Genomic DNA, 23,520 nt, shown 5'->3' with positions numbered 1-23,520 from the left:
ACACACACACACACACACACACACACACACACACACACACACACACACACACACGAGAAACTGCTCTTGTTTCAATATAGTATCAAAAAGAATCAATATAGTATCAAAAAAGAGTTAAATTTTCATCCCTTGCTATTATTTTCCATAAGTGTTATTGCTTTTAAAATCTAGTGGATTTATTGTTATTCTTTAAGATTTAGTAAATGATCACCTAATCCTTGCCTAGTTTTAAAATTTATAAAACAGTATAACACGTAAAGAAAAGTGCTTTGTAGTCTTCAGTAATTGAGGCAATACAGCATTCCTGAGGCTGGAAGAGCTTGGGAACCCACTGGTTGTGCAGTGGGCACACAGATGGAGTAGCCCATCTCACTTTGAATTCAGCTCTCATTCCTTTCTAGCTCTGTACCTCTTGGTAAGTTACCTAAGTACCCTGGGGTTCATTTTCTTATCTAAAAAATGAGGCTTATCAGGTAAATTTTATAGTTAAATCAGAAAATGCCTCTATGGGCAGTGGTGGTGCATGCCTTTAATCCCAGCACTTGGGGGCAGAGGCAGGTAGATTTCTGAGTTCAGGGCCAGCCTGGTCTACAGAGTGAGTTCCAGGACAGCCAGGGCTATACAGAGAAACCCTGTCTCAAAAAAACAAGAAAGAAAGAAAGAAAGAAAGAAAGAAAGAAAGAAAGAAAGAAAGAAAGAAAGAAAGAAAGGAAGGAAGGAAGGAAGGAAGGAAGGAGAGAAAGAAAGAAAATGTCATCTAAAGCACTTAGCAAATGATTATACTTGTAGGATAGTAACTCTTAGACATCTGTGGTTGCACACATCCATTATGTAAGCTCTTGAGAAATGGAGGCAGAAGGCTCAGGAATCAAGGGTAACCTCGGCTACAATAGTAAATTCAAGGCCAACTGGGACTACATGAGACCCTGTCCCCCAAAAAATCAAAATCATCATCACCATCAACAATATAATTTTAATCACTATTTTATAAACCATGTGAGTTTGGATCTGGAGACCACTCTTAGTACTTACCAGAACTTAAGTAGAACAATCTCAAAAGAATGATGGGTGTGGTCTAGTTGATGTTCTGTTAGATGAAGAATAGAAACTGAACAATCATCTTCATGACTAGAAAACATAGATGTCGGCCATCGTGGGATTTACTTATTCCATTTTGGACAAATTAGTAATCTTAGTGACAGGAACTCAAATGGAAGAATTAATACGCCCAATAATATGCTTTAACCAGCCAAAGAGACTCCTGCTGAGGTGTAGCTTTAAATGTGTTGAAAGGTACACTCTACTCCTCATACAAACAGAAGACAGCCTTTACATGAAGAAAACTGGTGTAGTGGCCCCTTTGAAGCTATAATTAACTCTTTGAATTAACACCAGCAAATGAAGCTTTAAAAATACTTGCCCTCCACTTTTGGGAACCAAGGAGGTATGCAGACTTGTCAGTTGTCCCTACTTATTTGAAATCACAGTCCTGAGTCAGAAAAGGCAACAGACATCCTCAGGAAGCTGCCACAGAACGCTGGCACTCATTCGATGGTGATGCCTTTGCTGTAAGTCTGTATAGCAGTGTGCTGTAATGTCTGTGTCATAAGCAGGAGTTGGCTGGTGCCAGGGCTCTGTGGCTCAGTAGGGTATAAGCTGCAGGACTTCCAAGTGGTAAATTGTTGTTTGCTCCTGAATATATTCTAGACCAAGCGTGCTTCATGGTCTAGAAATGCCTAACTTCTTCCCAGCAGGTTTGTTAATGACTTTCAGAGGTCTTGAAAATCTTAGCACAAACTTTAATCATTGAATTTTTTATAGTGAAAGATAATTTATGGTTTAAAAATATTTATTTTTATTTTGTATGTATACAGATGTTTCACTCTTGTGTATGTCTGTGCAGCACATGTGTGCTGTGCCCTGGATGCCAGAAGTTAGACATGGTTGTAAGCCGCCATGTGGGTGCTATAAACTGAGCCTGCAAGAGTAGTAACTGCTAAGTGCTACTCCTAACTTATTTTAATTTAGAAAATATATATGTTATACTTACATATACAGATGTCTGAAGATCGTATGGTTCTAGGAGATTTTCCCCACATTTTCTTGTGGTATTTTCCTAATTTGTATAAATTTTCCTAATTTAATATGTGAATTTGTATGATTGTTTTAACCGGATAAAACTTTCTAGGACAGTAGGTAGATCTGAATAAGTCAGTTACCCATGCTGCCAAAGCTTCTGGCTTAGGACATCCAGGTCTCAGCAGGGTGTGGGCAGTGTTTGTGGATTAGAGGACAGTCTGGCTGGAAGAGTTACAGTTCTTGGGGTATCTTAGTTACTGTTCTATTGCTGTGAAGAGGCATGAAGAGGCCATGATCAAGGCAACTCCTATAAAAGAAAGGTTTAATTGGGAGCTGGCTTACAGTTTCAGAGAAGAAGCAGGCAGGCATGGTGCTGGAAAAGTAGCTGAGAACTTTATATCTTGGTCTGCAGGCAACAGGCAGAGAGAGTGAGACTTGGCCTGGCATGGCCTTTGGAAACTGCAAAGCCTGCTCCCAATGACACACCCTCTCCAACAAGGCCACACCTACTAATCCTTCCCAAATAGTTGAACCAACTGGTGACTAAGCATTCAAATACATGAGTCCATGGGGCCATTTTCATTCCAACCACCACACAGGGCATAGGCACTGGGAAGTGGGAACCAGAGTCTAAGCAGAACAGGCAGGTGTCTGTGTGTGGTAAGGCCTGGGAAGAATATTGGGGGCAGCTAAATCAGTGATCGGAGGGAAGGAATCCCTGGTGGTCTAACATGGGGAGTCAAACCCTTGTAAGGTAAGGAGGGCATCTATATATAGAGATAGCAGCCCATGGTGGTGCTTCCAGAGTCCAAATAGGCTAAGAGGATGGGAGGATGTCAAGAGGGGGAGCCTTCAGATTCTGCAAGAAGAGCTTGCTTATATATTGGGTGAAAGAAAGGAAAGATTAATCAAGTTGATCAAAATACTTAGGGTAGTTTTAAGTAAAGGTTATGCATGTAGTAGAAAAGGAGAAAAGAACAAGAACCTAATGGTATTACATTAAAACTGGAGTTTTTGATGCACATCCATGGTTCTCAGTATATAGATAGGTGGTTATAGACACAGACATAAACAGGTTCATACATAAATACTGGCATTCTTTAATTTACACTGTGCTGTAAAGATATGCTCAAAAAACGGATGAGAATTGTTTCCAAGGATACAAACTGTCCTTGTAGAATATCCCACTGACCAAGTCTTGGGCAATTTAAACAAGAAAATAGGTATGCAAAATAAATGATACATTTCATTGAGAACATGAGAGTCTGTGTTGGGGCTGCAGCTCAGTGGCACGGCACTTGCCTATCATGAAGAGCACCAAGACAAACAAATCCAGCCAGGAATCTACACATCCGTAATGACGTACAGAAATACGCAGTTTGATGGAAGGATACTCAAATTTTTTTAAAAGAATTCCTACAAAGAGATAAAGAGTTTGAGAGAAACCTGGCAGACATCAGTGTTTGATACGTGGATATCATCTGTAAAGGGGCGAAGTTATGATCACTGATAGGATACAGCGCAGGCATAGCTCTGCTTCCATGATATTCCTGGTGAAGACACATGACCCTGGGCTGGGGATAGAGCTCACCGTGAAGCATGTGCCTGGAGCCCAGCAGTCAGGCCTATTCCAGATTAGACTACGGACACACAGTCTACAGCTGGATCATTCTGTATCAACTGGCTGAGCGTGGTGAATGGGGAATGAGAATTATATGCCAGTATGTGTTAGCATTAATTTCCTGGTCTTGACACTATGTAGAAGGATGACCTTATTTGTAGGAAATACATAGAAAAGTATTCAGGAACCTTGGGGTCATTAGATTGGCAATTTACCATGGCTTGGAGGAAAATCATTTGCATTATATGTGACTTAAGAATCATAATTGCTTCTGAGCACAGTGATGCTCCTTTAATCTCAGCACTCAGGAGGCAGAGACAGGTGAATCTCTGAGTTTGAGGCCAGCCTGGTCAATAGAGTAAGTTCCAGAACAGCATCTACTACATAGAGAAGCCCTGTCTCAAAACAAACAAACAACAAACAAAAAACAAACGAACAAAATAAAACAAAAAAACCCAAACAAGCCATAATTGTTTAAAAAAAAAAACCTAAAAGTAACATAAAAAGCATCAGCCCAACTTCAAGAACCAATAGAATGAAGGTTTAAGCATCTCCTTTACATCCTCCTCATATCTCGGTGTGGAAGCACACCTACCTAGATCTGTAGTATGAACATGTATATTCAAATTGATGCCCCTTAAGGTTGAAAAATGAGTGTAGGGAAAAAGTTTTTAATTGTGTATGTGAGATATGCAGATGACATATACTTGCAAGTGTGTGAGAGAGTAACCTGGGTGTCCTCTATTGTTCCACCTTATTGTGGGTGTGTGAGCATGTGTGTAGGATGTGTCTGTGTGGGCATCTCGACTTCCTTCATCATCTCCCATTTTGTTCCTTTGAGGAACAGAGGCCTCTCACTGAATCTACAGCTCATATTTCTTTTAAGTGGATTGACAGCCGGCAAGCCCCAACAATCCTCCTGCCTCTGCTCGACTCAGTGCTGGGGTTATGGGTGTGAGTGGAGTGACATCTGCTTTTATTTACATGGGTGCTGAGCTCTGGTCTTCATGCTTGCACAGAAAATACTTCTAACAACTGAACCGTATCTGCAAGTTTCTCCAGCTCCTTCAGCCTTACTTCTTGAGTCAGGATGTCTCACTGAATCTGGATCTCACTGGTTGGCTACAGTAACTGTCAGGAAGCCTGGGGTCCTCCTGTCTCTGACTTCAGCACTGGGGTTAGAGGCACCCACTGCCATGCCTGGCTTTTTCTGAAGGTGCAGGGAATTTGAGCCTCTGTTGTGTATTTTTATTTAACACTTTAAACTTGTGTGTGAATTTAAGTGATCTAACCACCCCTCCACACCTCATCTCTTTTGAGATTAAAATCTCACTTCATGGCATGGCCTTGCTTGGCTTGGAACTCAAGCTGACTTTGAACTCATTGAGATACACCTGCCTTTTCTTTCTGAATACTAGCACTAAAGACATATGCCCCCATGTCTGGCTATTTCTCTCTTTTAAAAAAGTTTGGGTCGGGTGAGGGTAGGAGTTGAGACAGCTTCTCAGGTAATCTAAGGCTAACCCAAACACCTTATTCCTGCTCCCATCGCCTGCTGGAATCACAGGTGTATGCCACTATGCCTAGCTCCATATTAGTTTTTGTAATTTTATTTTACGATCTGTATGTAGATGGACCACTGAACTATTAGAAAACTAAAATTTCAATAATAATAAACATTTATAGTTTACAAAGCAGTTTCACAACCATAACCTAATTTGATTTTGATAATCACATTTTATGTATTCACCAAAACAAAAAAAAAACCAAAAACCAAGCCCCTCATTGTTATCCCTGTGATGTACAAATAGATATTATTATGATTCTTACCTTATAGGGGAGACCGAAGGAGACATAGATATTACTCTAGGAGTAGGAATCAAGGTTCTGGTCCACAGGATGTGACTTAAACCTGCTGCCTCTTACTGATTTCTGACCTGCTGGTGATCCAGACCTGTTTATCAACACATAAGAATAGGAACAATAAAAACATAAAATAACTGAAAATAACCTCAGGTAGAAGAGCATATCACATATGTGGAGAGAAATATGTAACTGTGAAAACTGCCAGGGATGCTTTGAATAGTTTGCGTCTCAGTCTCCTCATCCCCTTCGTTTTCATTTCAATTAATAAATTAAGTGAGATGCTTTAGAGCCAGAGAAACACTTATTCAGGAAAGCTGATAGGATTGTCTTTCTCCTTTTGGTGGTTATTGTTCCAAGAACCCCTTTGTTCCTTGTAATGAGGGTAAAGACAGATGGGTTCGCCAGAGACTTTTCCTTGTTAAGGGAAGAGACCCTGCTGCTTCTGTGGCTCCAGGCAGTCCTAGGGGAAAGTTGCTTGTCCCTGTGTTTTTCCTTGGAGATCTGCTGCCTTGTTACTGTGAACTGTCGTAATTGGTCCAAATTGTGCAGCATTATGAGTGATGTCTTTCTTGAAAGCTAATGGAACAGCTCAAGACCATTCTTCAAAAGAGAAGGAACTTAGAGAGACTGGCACAGTGGATGTTTAGACAGTGAGACCGGCTGTTTTCAAACAAGTCTAACTCATTATCTGCCTGGCAGAGAAGACAGCTTAATAACAGAAAACAGTCCTATTATCAGTGTGCTTCTATTAGCCAGTTTATCTGTTGAGATCAGTGGGCAGGACCCCATCTGTTACCAGAAAGTTGCTTTTCATCAAATCTGCCCCCAACAAGAGCCCCAGTTAAGTACCATCAGCTGCCCTCCAGTGTAATTTCCATAATAACTCAATTCAGGGTATAGAAAAGAAAAGGCAGCTAAGAGGATCTTGTAAATTTACTGAGGGTTTAATTTGGTCATTACTTTGGCAAGAAAATTAGTAGGAGGGGCTCAAGTGTGATACAACAAAGGCTAAAAAGAGGCGTGCAGAACTCTTGCTGGGCGAGGGACCTTGAAGGAAACGGTTGAATTGAGAGTTTGCTTTTCTGATAGCTTTTGGTGTCTTCTTGCTTTTTTTTTTTTAATTTTGTTTTCTAAATCATATTTCCGTTATTTAGGCTCAGATAGTAAGATTCTTATCCCACAATTATGTTGAATACTCAAAAATGAGTGTGTGTATGTGTGTGTGTTTTTATATAAAATACAATGAATATTCTGTTGTTATTACCATAAATTCTTCTGCTGTAGCACTGAATTTTCTATTTTTATTCTCTCAAAGGTCCATGACTCCAGCTCAGGCTGACTTGGAATTTCTTGAGAATGCCAAAAAGTTGTCCATGTATGGAGTTGATCTTCATAAAGCAAAGGTAGTGATTGATAACTTTGACCTTTAACGTGTATATATATATATATGCAGATGACACAGACCTGTTAATGTATATGGCACACTTGTTTTATCTTATACCTCTTAACAACATCTATTTATAGTATTTTATTTATTTAGGTTTTTTTTTTTGTTTTCTTTTTTGTTTTGCTTTTGAGACAGGGTTTTTCTGTGTAGCTCCTTGCCATCCTGGAACTCACTCTGTAGAGCATGCTGTCCTCGAACTCAGAGATTCACCTGCCTCTGCCTCCAGAGTGCTGAATCAAAGGCATGTACCACCATTGCCTGGCTATTTGTGGTATTTTAAATCTTTCCTGAGAAACAGTTTTGGCATGGTAGAAAATGTGTGTAATCTCAGCACTAGATGACAGAAGGGAGGCAGAAAGGTCTTGAGTTCAAAGGTAGTCTGGGGGATGTTGAGATGCTCAGCGTTTAACTGCATTGGCTGCTCTTCCAGACGGCTGACTTGACATGGTTTGATTCTCATACAGCGGCTTACACCATCAGTAGTTCTAGTTCCAGGAGATCAGATGCCCTCTTCTGGCTTTCCTGGGCACTGCAAGCATGTGGTGCACAGACATACATCAGTCAAAACACCCATAGACATAAAGTAAATCTAAAAACTGAAAGCTAGCCTGGGCTACATAGCAAGGCTCCCTACATGGGGGCCAAAGGAAAAGAAGGGAGGAGGAAGAGATGAAAAGAGCAAGGGACTATGGGAGAAGAACAGGGAGCTGGGTGTGCTAAGTCACACCTGTAATACCAGTTTTCTGGAGGCAAGAGGATTAAAACAAGCCTGGGCTACAGAGAGAGAAAAAGGAGTCAAATTGGTTTGTTTGTTTATGTTTTCAGACAGAACCTTACTATGTAGTCCTGGTCCGCCTATAACTTGCTATGTAGACTAGGGGTGGTCTTGAACTTAGAGAAGTTCATCTGCCTTCCAAGTGATAAGTTTAGAGGCCTGTGCCATCATGCCCAGCTGCCCAGCTTGAATTGATATGGCTTTTTTTTATATGTATAATTCTAGGTATCAATCCAGTTATCCCTTATTATTTTCACCATCAAAATATTGTAAAGATAAAAATGTGAACATCTAGAGAAAAATAAATTGTATTTTCTAAAATAAAGTTACATTTGAAGATACAGAGAGTTAGCAAGGTGTGTTTCAGTTTTACGGTGAGCATCATTCACCTCAGAATCACTGGGTGTCTGTTAAATATGCAGACTGCAGAGCTCTGCCCACGTTTATAGCTGGCTCGAAGAGGCTCTAGCTTCAGATATAATGACCATTCCAGACGATGCCAATGATGCCTAAGTCAGAACTGTTCCCCAAGGCCAGTGATTCTAGTGTGGTCTCTGAGTCAGTGGCAGTTAGCACCACCTAGAAACTTGTTAGAAATAAATGTTTCAGGTCTGTCCCAGAGTTGATAATCAAGTGAGTAGGTAGGAGCTCAAAAGTCTTTGTGACAAGCTCTCCGAGTGACTCATATGCACTGGATAAGCCATAACTCTTTTGAGAACTACTTACTGGGTCAGGAAATCAGAAGCATGAGCTTTAATCACCGACCTGCCTACATAATGCAAGTTGCTTGGCTACTAAATGGCTACTAAAATGGCTAGGGGTGTTACAAAGATTGCAAGGGAAAGGATTCAAGGGATGGTCACTTAGAGGAAGTTAACTAGTATGTGTGATGTAGACAGAACTGCATCCAGTAAGAAATAAGGAGAGATACTTGCCTCAGGAGGGAAGTGAGACTGAACATATAACTCGGATGGTAGAGTGCTTGCCTAGCACGCATGAAGTCCTAGGTTCAATCCCCAGCACAGAAATTGGATGTGTTGGTTCATGCCTATAATCCTAGCCTTTGGGGAGTAGAGGCAGGAGGATCAGAAGATCAGTATCACTCCTGACTAAATAGGGAATTTCAGAATAGCCTGGGATGCATATAAGACCCTGATTCAAATAAATAAAAACTTAAAACTGAAGAGATTTTATCATGGTGTCCAGGCATAAACCCAGAGCTAGAAAAATAGGAACCATGTATATAGAAACTACAGGGAAATCTACTTTTTAGCTCAATATGACAAGTTGTTTAGTAGAATTCTTCACAGATGTAATAGGCTTATCTCAGAGGATGATGAACTAACTCTTTTGATCTTATTTATTCTCAAATACTCAGAAAAATCACTTGCTAGAAACATAGAAACAGACATTCAAGCATCTGGTCTCTCTTGAACCTGTGGATGGTTTTCAGGATGCTCCTGGCCTGTGTCTTTCGAGTTTACGTGTAGGTTCTGTTCATGCTAGTAAAGTTGCATTGCACACTCTCAGTTTTCTGGAGCCAGCGCTGTTCTATAGATCATTCTGCACTGGACAGCAGCTCCCATAACCCTGTGAAGTGCTGTTAGGACATCAGAGCCTCGGCTCACGGGCACTTCCAGGGCAAGTCTGTTCGGTTTACATCTCATCTCCTGATGGAGGCTGGTGTTAGAGGTGGATAGAGCCATATAGCGTGTGTCTTTTAAAATGCTGCAGAGTAAAGTGTTTCTCCAAATAATGTCAGCAAATGAGAAAGGAAGCTAACAGGCTGGTTCAGTCGGTAGGCACCTGGCACCAAGCCTGACGGGCTGCTTAATCCCCAAGACCCATGTGGTAGGAGGGAGGCAGCTCCTGCAGGTCGTCTCCGACCTCCACAAGTACGTAACTTGTGGCAGGTATGTGCCCACCCATAATCAACTAACTAGGTTTTTTTAAATTTAAAAAAGAAAAAGATGGTTGTAACCTGTGGGCTTTAAGAACATAAGAGGGCATCATCTCAGCTACATAGTCATTGAATTGAAGCTGTGTGTGACTTACCTCTGTCATTCTTGTATATAACACATTGAGCTGCTAATAATTTCCTCTGTAGTCATTTTTAGGAAAAAGTAGTCAGGAAGCATTTAATTTTGGAAGCATTTGGGTTTGATAACTAGATAGTCATATGATTAATTCAGATGCAGTTTGTTTTTCTTAATTTATGTGGTGATTAATATTTTAATTTTTTTCTTAATAATTAGGTACATTAATATAATGCCATTTTCTTTAGTGTTCTTTCTAGGCTTAGGAATAGTACCTATAACTTAATATACTTAACATCAAATTTTTACTGTCAGATCTCTTATGCTAACTTTATGCAATACTAAACATGTCACAGTGGGTATGTGGAGATCTGAGAAAAGCATGGGAGTGTTTTCATTCCAGCCATGTAGATTTTGGGAATTTAACTCAGGTTGTAGGCTTGGTAGCAAACGCCTTTATCTGCTGGGTCATCTCACTGGCCTAATAGCGGTAACTCATGCCTTGATGCCTAGTTGGATTACTGGGGCTGTCCCCGACTTAGACATGATGCTCTAGTGGGAGAGGGCTGTTTTAAGGTTTGTTTTTATTGTAGGCTTTGTAACTGGCTCTGGCTATTGATCTCCTTAGATTATTTAGTAATAGCCAATAATGTGTTGAATACTTCACTTCTCTTTTTCAGGACTTGGAGGGCGTGGACATCATCCTAGGAGTCTGCTCTAGTGGCCTTTTGGTTTACAAAGATAAGTTGAGAATTAACCGTTTTCCTTGGCCCAAAGTGCTAAAGATTTCTTACAAACGTAGCAGCTTTTTCATCAAGATCCGGCCTGGAGAGGTACGCAACTTAAGTTTCTTTTCACCCAAACCAGACATGTGCTGAGACACCCCTTCCAGCCGGGCATGGCAGCCCATGCTTGTAATCTCCGTGCTCGTAATCTCCGTATTTGTAATCCTGGAAGCTGAAGCAGGGGGAAAATGTCAAGTTCAGGGTGAGCCTGAGATATAGGAAAACCCTGTCATCTAAGAAGTCCTCGTGGAGCTAATCCTAGCACATGTGAGGTGGAGAAAGGGGGAACAGGACTTCTAAGTCCAGCAACATGAGAGCTGTCTCTAACACCTACAAAACAAGAGTAAACAAACAAACCCCCAAATTGGTTGCCAAATTTCAGCATATACCCATACAATTTTAGCTTTTATATAAAAAAGCTGTCATGGTACAACAGAAAATTAATTGTTTAAATAGGAGTTCATTTTTTTGTTTTTGTTTTTAAAAAAAATAGAGATCTGTCTATGTAGCTCTCACTGTTCTAGAGATTTATTTAAGAGAGAGAGAGAGGGAGGGAGGGGGAGAGAGAGAGAGAGAGTCAGTGTGTGCATGCATGCATGTGTGTGTGTGTGTGCGTGCGCACGCGTGCGTGTAGGGAGCTGTATGTTTGGGTATGTGCACATGAGTATGTATAGGTTGCCCAGGAGGCAAGAGACACTGACTCCCCTGGAGCCGGAGCTCTTTTACTGTCGGATCTCTTCTGGTAACTTTATACAGTAATGGGCATGTACATGTCACAGTGGGTGTGTGGAGATCCGGGGACAGCGTGGAGTTTTTTACTCTACCATATTCATTCTGGGGATTGACGTGGGGGTGGCAACTGAGCTGAGGTCCTGTGCAAGAGCAGTATGTGCTTTGAGCCACTGAGTTCTTTCCTGCTCAGGACATTTTTTTTTAAAGCTCTAAAGTCTTCTCTGCCACTTTCTAGAGAAGTAATTCTGGAAAGATCAGAACTGAGCATCCTTATATTCAAGAATAGTAACTTTTCTGTCCCTGAGAAGCCCAGGCTGACTGAAGGTGGCTTTGTGTGTGTCTATCACCATCTGCTGGTAAAACGTGGCACTGTCTCAGCCGGGAAATACTGGCTGTGCCTTAAAAGCACTGTTTCATTCCATAAATTCCATAATCATGTGCATGTGCAAGCACCTATCAGTATCTTCCCTCCACATTTCAAATCCATGACTCTTAACAAGAAGGACATTTTTGAGACAGGGTCTCAGTGTGTAGCCACAGCTGGCCTGGAAGTCAAGATCTGCTTGCCCTGTCTCTAGTGCTGATACTGAAAGGCATGCACCACCACAAAACGTTTATTAAACAGGTTCTTTGTGCCAGTGACTATTCTAGGGGCTAGAAATATAACCATAAGTAAAAGGAAGCTATTCCTCAGCCATCTTGCATTTTAATATAGGAAGGCAGAAAGAAATACATGCATAGAAAGAAATCTTAATAAATGTTATGGGAAGTCCTTGGCTTGAAGTCTCAGCTACCCAATATACAGTGAAAAATACACAATTCTTCACAGAATCAGTTGAGAACAGCAGGATTCTGAAAAGTGGGGTGCCATGACTACTGCAGAGGGGAGCAGATAACTTCTCTGCCCTCAGAGAACATGTGTAAAGTATACTTGGATCTAGTCAGACTGTTGCTGGCAATAAGAGCATTTAAAGCAAACCTGCTTCCTTTTCCATCTTATAAAGTGTGCTTGAGGTGGAAACAAAGAGGTGGACGGAAGGCAAGGGTTTCTAGTAGCCCTGGCAGTGCTAGGAAAGAAAGCTTGTAATCATTCAAGGACAAGGAAATAAGTCCCGGAGACTTACTGTACAACGTGATGACTGGAGGTTACAAGAAAATTGCTGAGAGGTACACTAGCATGTGTGAGGCCAAGGTTTAGTCTTCAGCACTGGCTCTCTTCCACAAATCACGAAGAGGATGAGTTTTAAGTATTCTTAAAAGACTCATGAGTCCATCCGTAGGCCAGGTAGCCTCACTCAGTTATTCTGCAAGTTACGCATACACCAGACATTCTCAACAAGTCAATGTGTGTCAATTTTCACTTGTCATTTTTAAAAATTAAAAGAATCTAGGCTGGACAAGGAGGCACACACCTCAATTCCAGAGCCCTGTGATTTATATAGCTAGGCAAGCCAGAGAAACATAGTGAGACCCTGCCTATTTATTTATTTATTTATTTATTTATTTATTTATTATATGTAAGTACACTGTAGCTGTCTTCAGACACCCCACAAGAGAGCATCAGAAATCATTACAGATGGTTGTGAGCCACCATATGGTTGCTGGGATTTGAACTTGTGACCTCTGGAAGAGCAGTCAGTGCTCTTAACCACTGAGCCATCTCACCAGCCCCCCCTTTTTTTAAAAACAACAACAACAACAACAACAACAAAATCCCCAGTCATCTGGTTTGTGGCAAATGCTTAGTTCCCAATACTGATTTCTACTGCGTAGTAATAGTGGCTGGCTGGAGCAGTTATTGGATGTCTCATTTCCTGGCTATTGAGTAATCTAAAGCTACAAGCACAAGTCTGTGACTAAGGAAAAGCAGCTTTAGACAGTCAAGGGTTGACTAAAATATGTCGGGGCAATGCCTGCATACTGTGTGTGTTCTAAGAAATAAGACGTATAAGTAATAGAAGACCTATTTCCTGGCACTGTTGCTTTGGACAAAACTCTGTCACTGAGCAGATTTCTTTTAGTAAGAAAAAAATGTTAATGTAAGTTTTTTTTTAATTTAAAAATATTGTGTGTGTGGATGTTTTGCCTGCATGTGTGTCTGTGTGCCGCATACATGCCTAGTGCCCATGGAGATCAGAAGAGGGTGTTGGATCCCTGGGGAGCAGATGGTAGTGAAGTGGTAATGGATGGTTGTGAGCCACTATGTTGGTTTTAGGAATTGAACCCCATTCCTCTGGAACCACTGAACTATCTCTCCAACCCCCAGACATTCTTTGTATGGTATCTCTTCGATGGTATCATATTTCTCTGGCTTTGTGTCATTATAATGGAATAATACTTATGTTTTATGTTTATTTGTATCTCTATAGCAAGAACATTATGAAAGTACCATTGGCTTCAAGCTTCCCAGTTATCGAGCAGCTAAGAAATTATGGAAGGTCTGCGTGGAACATCACACGTTTTTCAGGTACTACTGTTCTGCTCATGTATGTCTCAAGGCTGCATTCTCTGTGTCCTGCTTCTATTTTGAACCTGCTGTTGAAAGTGCCTCTGTAGAACTGGCATTGTATTTAGCTCAGGTGAGCAGCTTAACCAAGGCAGTGTGAATCTAGTTCTTCCTCTCCTGACTGGAAAGTGTAGCTCAGCGTTCCCAGGGTGCCTTTCCATCCACTTAAAAGAACAGTAGAAGTAAGGAATGAGACTTAGTGCTTGCTAGGGGCTCTGGTTACTTCCACAGCAGAGCTCAGTTAGTCCTGGATATAGGTGGCTATAGACCTGACTCCTAATAGCTTTGTGGCTTTAAGCAAGTAACTTCCTCATGGAATGTGTCAATTTCCTGTATCTGTAAAATGATGAAAACATTTCAAGGATGTAGTGTGAATCCTGCAGTGCTATCCGGCATTTTGTAAACCGTGAGACCTTATCTATAGAAACTTAATGTTTTTAATATTATAGCTCCCAACTAAATTAATTCTGGTTGCTTGAGATATGACCTAGACTTTAAGTAAGGATTGCTTGACTAGAAATCTCCATAAGAGTTTGGAAACACCTTTATTCTTGGTTTGATTTTTAGTTTTATAGTCACAATCATAAAGTAATGCGATAAAATAATAAAATATCAGAATTATTATCATTTTTCTTTCCCAGACTGACTTCTACAGACACCATTCCCAAAAGCAAGTTTCTTGCCCTGGGATCCAAATTTCGATACAGTGGCCGGACTCAAGCTCAGACCAGGCAAGCCAGTGCCCTGATTGACAGGCCTGCTCCACACTTTGAGCGGACAGCAAGCAAACGGGCATCCAGGAGCCTCGATGGAGGTTTGTATTAGATATTATTGATGTCACCGTGATCTTTAGAGAGAGATAAAGGAAGCATAAGGGTTTTAATTGTTGTTGTTGTTTTGCATTGTTTTGAAATAAGAACTGACTATATCTGAGACTGGCCTCAAGCTCTTTGGCTTCCTGTTCTCACCTCCTGAGTGCTTGGGTTACAAACATAGCACCATGCCCAACTCGGAAGTATGATTATTTATAAGAATCCTACTGTCTCCGATTTACAAAGAACCTCAGTGGTCAAGTGAAAGGGGTGCTGCTGACTAATTCAGACATAAGGGTGTGAGGCTGGGTGTGATGGTGCAGGCCCTTAATCCTAGTACTCCAAGCTCTTGGGAGACAGAGGAGGTGGATATCAGTGCTAGCCTATCCTACACAGGAGTTCCAGGCCAGCCACAATGAGACCCTGTCTCCAAGCACACAAACAAAAAAACCATAAACAACAACAACAAAAAAAACACAAACAAGAAAACCATCTTAAGAATAAGAAGTGAAGTTCACTGCAGGGCAGTAATGGCTGAATAGCAAGGATTCTACAAGTATTTAACTCGTTCTTTACTTTGTTCAGTCACTTGTTTTGCATGTTTTATGTGCCTGCTGTTGTTCCCTGGAGACACTGCCGTGGGCATCAGACATGGCCTCCATCCTCACGGAGTTTTCAATCCGTACTTAAAAACAGAAACAAATAAATAACTTCAGGCAGTTGTGAGTGCTTTGAAGAAAATAGAATGGGGAAATGTTGTGCCAAGTGTCTCAGGTGGGGAGATGCAGGAATGTTTCAGATCAGGTAATCCAGTTACAGTCAGAAGGCTCCCCAGAACAACGTCAGTTAGTTAAACCTGAACGCTGAGAAGGAACTAGCCATCCTAAAGTCTAAACGAAAGAGTGGCCAGCACGTGTTCCTGAAGGGAGGAGTGAGCTCTGCCTTGTTCCAGCTCTCTGTGCCAATGGAAATACATGTTGTGACTTGATTCGGAATCACTCTGATTGTTAAGAACCTGAAATGTGACTGCTACCGAGGAACTGAGCATTTCAGTACAAACAAACAGACGAACAAACTACATATGACGACTGACTGAACAGCACAGGTGTGGATTTTAGTAAGTCTAGAGGAGAGGAACAAAGTATGGTCAGAGCAGCAGGCGGGGGTCAGACTTAGAAGGGCCTTGAAGGCTCACAGTAATGAGTTTAGATTTTCTCTTCATTATGGTGAGAAATTATCAGAAAGAGTGACACAGCCTGACTGCTGTCACCTCTGCATACTGAGCAGCAAAAGCTCCACTTGCCCTGAGGATTAAACCGGAAACAGGCTGGATGCTGACACAGGGAGTCAATGCCAGACAGTGCCAGCTTGCAGTGGGCAGAGGAAAGCAGTTAGAGATTAGTTTTGGAAGTAGGGCTAACAACATTGCTAGTAAATTAAGTATTGGCAGTGGCAAGGAAAAGAAAATCAAGTTTTATTCCTGAGTTTGATCATGTAGTGGAAGGAGACTCCAGAGTCTGGGGTGTGGAGGAACAAGGTTTCTGTTCTGTGTTGTCATTTCACCTGTATGCCTTTGCTGTGTTATGTGACATCATTAGCTAGCTCATTCCTTACCTAGTAAGTCACCCCACCTCCACTTGAACTTTAGTGTAATGCCATTGTGTTTGTTTGTTTGTTTTTGTTTTTCTGAGACAAGATTTCTCTGTGCAGCCCTGGCTGTCCTGGAACTCACTCTGTAGACCAGGCTAGCCTTGAACTCAGAAATCCACCTGCCTCTGCCTCTCAAGTGCTCCCTGCAACTTTTCTCTACACTTTTGTTGAGTCATTCTTTTTCTAACTTCTTTGGATAGTTGTCTACTGATATTTATTATCCTTATTATTTATTTATTTATTTTTATTTTATATGCATTGGTGTTTTGCCTGCATATATGTCTGTGCGAGGGTGTCTGGTCCCCTGGATCTAGAGTTACAGACAATCTTGAGCTGCCATGTGGGAACTGAACCTGGGTCCTCTGGAAAAACACCCAATGCTCTTAACCACTGAGTCATCTCTCCAGCCCCTTACTTAACTTCAGAATGTAAGCAATTCACCAAAGTCAGAAACCTAGTTAGAAGTAGCAACAGAAGCCAGCACTGTCCTCTGAGATGTGTGCTTTATTTTATTTTTAAATGAAATTAAATTGTATTTGTGTGTAAGTATATGTGTGAGTATGGGTGTCCTTTGGTGTTAGAAGAGGGTGTTAGGTTCTCTGGATCTGGAGTTATAGGTGAGCTGCCCAGTGTGGGTGCTGAGAACAAAGCAAGAGCCAGCCTCTGAGCTGCTGAGCCTTCCTCTAGCCCTGGGTTTGCTTTTCACCCTTTCACTTTTAGAAAGGAGAGAATGAAAGCTTCAAGAGTTAATATTCATTAAGCACTTGGTATGTTCTAGGTGTTACTCTAAACCAGTGGTGCTCACCCTTCCCAGTGCTGGGATTCTTTAATACAGTTCCCCATGTCATGGTGACTGCCACCATGAAATTACTTTTGTTGCTACTTCATAGCTGTAATTCTGCTACTGCTATGAATCATGATGTAAGTAGTTCTGGAGATAGAGGTTTGCCTCAGGTTGAGAAACACTGTTCCTCTCAGCAGTGTTTTCTGACTGGGTTCATGCTCCTTTCCTCTTGTTTAACTTCTCTTCTTATTGGTGCATGTGGGTGGGCAGGTATGGATGTTTATGCAGTAGCATGTATCAGAAGGCTGTTACTGTACATAGCAGGCTTGCTGGCACACGAGCTTCCAAGGATTCTGCCTCTGTTTCCAGGGAGCACTAAGACCATGGAAGCACACTATTGTGCCAGCCTTATGTGAGGTCTAGGGATTTGAACTCAAGTCTTCACATTTGTGTAGCAAGCTATGTATACACCAACCCATTTTCCCAGCCCATCACTTTCCTTGAAAAATGTTAGAGAGATGTCTTGGTGGTTAAGAGCATGTATTGCTATTGCAAAGAATCTGATTCTAGTTCCCAGCATCCTCATCAGGCAGCCCACTGCTGCCTGCAACTCTAGCTTCAGGGAATTCCGAACCTTTTTCTGGACTCTGCAGGTACCTGCACTCATGTCCTCCCATCTCACCCCCCCCCCAACCCCACACACTCAATACACATAATTAGAAGATAGCAGCACCTCATCCAGTCTGCTTCTGTTCTTGTCAGCCAACAGTGACATGCTGGCTGACATCAGTGGTTCTGTGTCAGCACCAGCACTTTGATCAGAATCTTTAGGAGTGGAAAACATTAACTTTTTAAAGTTAAGTGTTCTCTATTACAGGCTCCAGAATCTTGTAATAGCTAACATAACAAAGTAATAATGCTCAAAGCTGGTTATCATTTACCTTTTTCTTGGTGTGAAGGATCAAAGCCTGGAACTTAGGAATGCTAGACAAGTGCTCTGCCATTGAGCTGTATTCTAGCCCTCAATTAAAGCAGTGTGTGTGTGTGTGTGTGTGTGTGTGTGTGTGTGTGTGTGCGTGCGCGCGCGCTGAGTAGGTGTGCCGTACATGTGTGTGCATGTAGATGTGTGCACATGGAGGCCAGAGGTTGACTTCATGTGTTTCTGTGATAACATTCCAGCTATTTTTTTGAGATAAGAACTGAACCCGGAGCTCACCAGGTTGCTAGGTTGACTTGCATGAAAGCTTCAGTAATCTGCTCCCCAAGCCACAGCTAAATTTACAGATGCGTACTTAGCTAGTTCATGTGGCTGATAATCTGAAGTTGGGTCTTATGCTTGCTCACATGACCATCCCAGCCCAGCAGAAACATACAATCACTAATATACTAATAAACACTTAATTATACTTCAAATGAGTAAATTGTCCAGTATATAAATTATATCGCAATAAAGCTGTTGAAAACATAAAACAGCACTGACCGTATTTATTGTGACCTATAGTTTGTAGTCTCTTTACTGCAAAACTGAAGGGGATTTGCTTTTCTCCAGGACTCCTAAGTGACATCCTTTCATTGAGCTATATGCACTGTGTGCTTAATTAATTTTTTTTGAAAGATTTATTTATTTATTTTATATCTGTAAGTACATGATTGTTCTCTTCAGACGCACAGAAGAGGGCATCGGATCCCATTACAGATGATTGTGAGCCACCATGTGGTTGCTGAGAATTGAACTCAGGACCTCTGGAAGAGCCATCTTAACCGCTGAACCATCTCTCCAGCCCATATAACTAATTTTTGACCAATGTATTCTTGAAATAAAATTAGCTCATAACAAAATAAATAAATATAAGGACTGAAGCATATGGTGTTAGAATTTACTGATACTTAGAATTAAATATTTTTCTGTCTGTTGAGTATTCTTTCTCCAGCTCCCCTAAAGTTAGTATCCTCCACATTGCACAGGAAACTCAGGTCTCTTCCTGGCACCACTGTGTATGGCTGAGGGTCTCATGTGAGGGTCACAATTTGGGTCTTGCTTGTTTCTTCTTACTTTTCCTAGTGGGGCATGCTCATTATAACTGGTATTTTCCAGTTTGTGAACTATTACCACTTCTGTGTCTAATCATTAGTTTTACATTTGTATCTACTTTCCCATGCACAGTAGGAATGCTGAAGACATAAATTATTTGGCTCTACAGTATTAGTATTGGATTAGAACCAAATTCATGTAGCAAAATAACACATGGTGAAAGCGAGGGCTCTGTGTCTGTGATTTCAGGCAGAGTCGAATTAATTCTTTGAGAGGAGGTGTGAATACACATGTAATCCGAGGCATTAACACAACTGTGAGGAAAAATATTTTGTCAGTTCCCTTGTTTTGTTAGGCTTGCTCTGCCATCTGCCACTCTCGGGTTGACTAGCTGAGAGCACCCATTAGCAACAGGGACTCACAAGCGGCCACAGATCTGTCATTGCAAAATGAGACAGGCTCGACAATTCTGTTATTCTTTTGCTAGGCATCCTCTGAGAAGTCTTTAGTGGAGGTCGTTACAGGATAGTAAGTGTTTCTTTCATAGTGTCATTTGTATAAGATGTGTGTAACTTTCTGTTTGTCAGTCTGTTCTGGTTTAAAGAATTCCTTGTTTTGCTTCATTTTTACAGTCTATAAATCTAAATGTGTCAGAATAAATTATGTTCAGTAGTCTGAAGAAGGAATGTACATAATAAAATTGCGTGTTTCCATAAAAATGTATTCAAATCTAATAAAAGTCTCAGTACAAAAATGATGGCCTTGGGTTCTGGAGAGATGGCTCAGCAGCTAAGAGCACCAACTGCTCTTCCAGAGGTCCTGAGTTCAATTCCCAACAACCACATGGTGGTTCACAACCATCTGTAATGAGATCTGATGCCCTCTTCTGGTGTGTCTGAAGAGAGCGACAATGTACTCACATATATAAAATAAGTAAATATTTTTAAAAAAAGAAAGAATGATGACCTGTTATCTGAAATTCTAAATCAGAGCCCTTGAGATGGCTCAGTGGGTAAAAGCACTTGGCACATAAACCTGAGAGCTTGAGTTTAATCCCTGATCCCAAAGTGGAAGGAAAGATTCTCAATTGCCCAGGGTTGTCCTCTGACCTCCGTATGGAGGTCATACATGCTGTGACGTGTGTGTGCCTCCTTCCACGTAACATGCACACAGAAGACACACAGATAAAAATAGATACAATTTTAAAGCAAAATATTAAAGTTAAGTGTGATTGCACATACTTGCCTTTAATCCCAGCATTTATGAAACAAAGGCAGGTTGAGAGTTGAACTCTGAGAGTTCAAGGCCAGCCTGATCTACATGCTAAGTACCAGAACACCCAGGGGTATGTAGAGAAAAATCCTCTCTTAAAGAAAACAAACAAAGGTTTACCTTTGACATTAGATCTTAGTAAGCTTTACTACAAAATGTATGGACATTTTCTTTTTTTAACCCTGAAAGAAAAGAACAAAGATTGAAAACTAAAGATAATGACTGTGAACCAGGGCCTGCTTCGTGTCAGACAAGGAATCTGTCACTGAGCTATAGTCCCAATCTCTGTTTTGAATTAAGTTACCTAAAGGAGATGCCAAATAGTTCAAATCCAAGCAACAGTTAGTTACATGCAGAGGTTTTTATAGTCAGCTCATATGGTGTATTCTCTCCAGAGCAGCCCAGGCAGGCATCTCCCTAACTAGGGTTTCTCAGCCTCTGCTACCTTTCTCTCTGTGCACTAGGTGTCAGCACTTCCTTTCTCTGCCCCAGCTCTGACACCAGAACATCTCCAGACATTGTCACATATGCCCTGGGGACAATCAGCCCTGGCTGAGCGCCAGGACTCTAAGTACTTTAGAGAACAGGGCATAAGACATTGGTAAGGAGGAGAGGGGCTCCGTTAATTTATGCTTTATTTTTGTGTGAAAGTCCAGAATTTTTTGAACTTTTAATCAATTGATTTATTAAAAGAGATTGTCTGTCTCAAAGATTTACCTTTTCACACATCCAACAGTAGTCCCTGTCTTACCAGAAGAGCCATTTTTCAAGGTTTTTGGTTTTTTTTGTTTTTTGTTTTTTTTAATCATTTTGTAGCAGTGTCATAGAAAACAATAAACCCAAACCAAGATAACAAGCATTATCCACCCTACCAAATCAGATGTTTAGGTTCCTGAAACCATCTAAAAAATAAACTTATTTCAAACGGCTTATTGGGAGAGCTATCCTGAATCCATGCTTTATTGCAAGGTTTTGTTTTGTTTTTAAATTTTAACAGACTATAATTTAAGTGGGTTTTGGCTTATTTTTTTCAGTCTTTATTCAAATTCAGCATTTAAGAAACAGTGATTAAGGTGGTCAGTGGTGGCACATGCCTTTAATCCCAGCACTTGGGAGGCAGAGGCAGGTGGATCTCTGAGTTCAAGGCCAGCCTGGTCTACAGAGTGAGTTCCAGGACGGCAAGGGCTGGGCTACACAGAGAAACCCTGTCTCAAAAAACAAACAAAAAAAAAAAAAAAAAGAAGAAGAAAGAGGAAAGAAAAAAGAAACAGTGATTAAAATGTCCTGGTTTCTCTGTTGAGGATGATTTATCTCATTGCGATCATCTTCCTTGAAAAGCACTGATGGTTTTTGCTTACCTCCTGTACGGCAGATACACAGGAGGCTGCAACATTCCCGAGTGTCCTGGATTTGCAGTTTCACCCTGTGACTTTGAGGTCGGGAGGGTGACACATGTCTTTATCTGTTTTTCCCTCTTCCTCACACAGCAGCAGCTGCTGAGTCCACAGACCGAAGTCCTCGGCCCACCTCTGCCCCAGCCATTGCTCAGGGTCAGGTCACAGAAGGCCCAGGGGCATCTGTCAAAAAAGCACCAAAGGAAGCTGCGAAGGTTGAAGAGAAGCGGGGAGAAGAACCGCCTACTGAGCTGGCTGAGCCAGAGCCCACAGAAGCGTGGAAGGTATGTCTCAGACGCCAAGGTCTGCTAGTGCACGCTCTGAGTTACAGGTGATCTTACAGCTTCCCAACAAAGCTGCCTTTTCTCCTTGCTTCTAAAAGAAATCATCTCTCATCAATCTCCTGTGTGTTTTTCTAGAATTTGATTTTCAAAGAATAGATACTGCATAAAGCACATTTATAGAGCTGTTTAAAACTTTCCTAAATTCTTTTGGGAGGATTTTTTTTTTTTTATGTGTATGAGTGTTTTGCTTGAATTTATGTATGTGCACCATGTGCCTGCCTGGTGCCTGCAGAGGTCAGAAGAGAGCATCAGGTCCCCTGAAACTGGAGTTACAGATTATTGTTAGGTGCTGAGAATCAAACCCAGGTCCTCTGCAAGAGCAGCCAGTGCTCTTAACTGCTGAGCCATCTCTCCAGCCCAGTTACTTAAACAGTAAACAGCCCGATGAGGAGGAGATCTGTCTTGTGGGAGAATTATGCTTTTGAGTTGATCATTCTGAGTTTGAGTATACCCATAGTCACTGTACGAAGTTGAAAAATCACTAGTTAATTAGCAAAATTATAACTGAAATCATAACTGGACTTTTATATATGTTCAAGCTTTTAAAAAACATTTACACAGAGCTAGTTCAGGTCTGTTAAAGTAGATGCAGGTCTCACTGTTGTGAAGGGTGTGAGACACAGCAGCACTCCTGAGAATGGCGCTTGGTGTTCAGACCTTGGGGCGTGCCTTCTCTTCCCATACTGATAGTGTGTATAGATCAGGCTGCTCTTTTGGAGCCAGGTCAATGTCTGACTTGGTGTAGAACAGTGAGCAACTGTTATCTTAACTGCTAAACATGACATACAGGTTCTCTGTCTTGAGTGACGTTTGCCTGGTGTCCATGACATTGGTCTTCAGGTTCTGTGTGGCTTTTGAATACTTGCTCTGTTTTAAATGTTGGAATATATCAGCGTGCACTTTTGACTTTCCTTTTCCATGCTGATTAGAGAGTGTCAGGATATTGGAGTTGTTGATGAGTCCCCATGAAAGACTAAGACACCACTGGTCTTCTGCTCTTTCACTAGTTTTCCTTTTGTCCATAAAGCATGCAAGTACTTCAAAAATAAGTTTCTCTTGCCTGTTTTGAAGCTTTGGCAAAATGAAATGGGGGTTTACATGTTTCCCAGGCTAGCCTTGAACACCTACACTTAAAAAACCCTTCTACCTAATCTTCCTAATAGTGGGGACTATAAGTTTGTATCACTGCTCTCTTTTGGCATCAATTCTTTTTTTTTTCCTCCTCATTTAACTTTTTTTTTTTTATGCATTTGTGTTTGGCCTGTATGTATGTCTGTGTGAGGGAGTTGGATCCACTGGAACTTTAGTTACAGACAGTTGTGAAGCACTGTGGGTGCTGGGAATTAAACCCTGGTCCTCTGGAAGAGCAGATGATGCTCCCAACT

The 23,520-nt window shown here is 41.3% G+C and overlaps 1 protein-coding gene across 12 annotated transcripts in view; it reads left to right on the top strand.

The window, feature by feature from the left end:
* Window positions 1-23,520, top strand: part of Epb41 (erythrocyte membrane protein band 4.1) — a 156,919-nt gene that overhangs the window by 90,143 nt on the left and 43,256 nt on the right. For 10 of the 12 annotated variants that reach the window (XM_028759647.1, XM_028759648.1, XM_028759638.1 and 7 more), the window contains 5 exons: window positions 6,882-6,969; window positions 10,505-10,657; window positions 13,711-13,808; window positions 14,489-14,661; window positions 21,885-22,075. In XM_028759647.1, coding sequence (XP_028615480.1) covers window positions 6,882-6,969; window positions 10,505-10,657; window positions 13,711-13,808; window positions 14,489-14,661; window positions 21,885-22,075 — 703 coding nt within the window. The remainder of the gene's footprint in view (window positions 1-6,881; window positions 6,970-10,504; window positions 10,658-13,710; window positions 13,809-14,488; window positions 14,662-21,884; window positions 22,076-23,520) is intronic. The other 2 variants (XM_028759646.1, XM_028759637.1) reach the window with 1 other exon arrangement.

Source organism: Grammomys surdaster, unplaced genomic scaffold (genome assembly GCF_004785775.1).
Source record: "Grammomys surdaster isolate TR1022 unplaced genomic scaffold, NIH_TR_1.0 126313, whole genome shotgun sequence".
NCBI lineage: Eukaryota > Metazoa > Chordata > Mammalia > Rodentia > Muridae > Grammomys > Grammomys surdaster.
The sequence above is the reverse complement of the archived record's forward strand: the minus strand, read 5'-3'. Positions and strand labels throughout refer to the sequence as shown.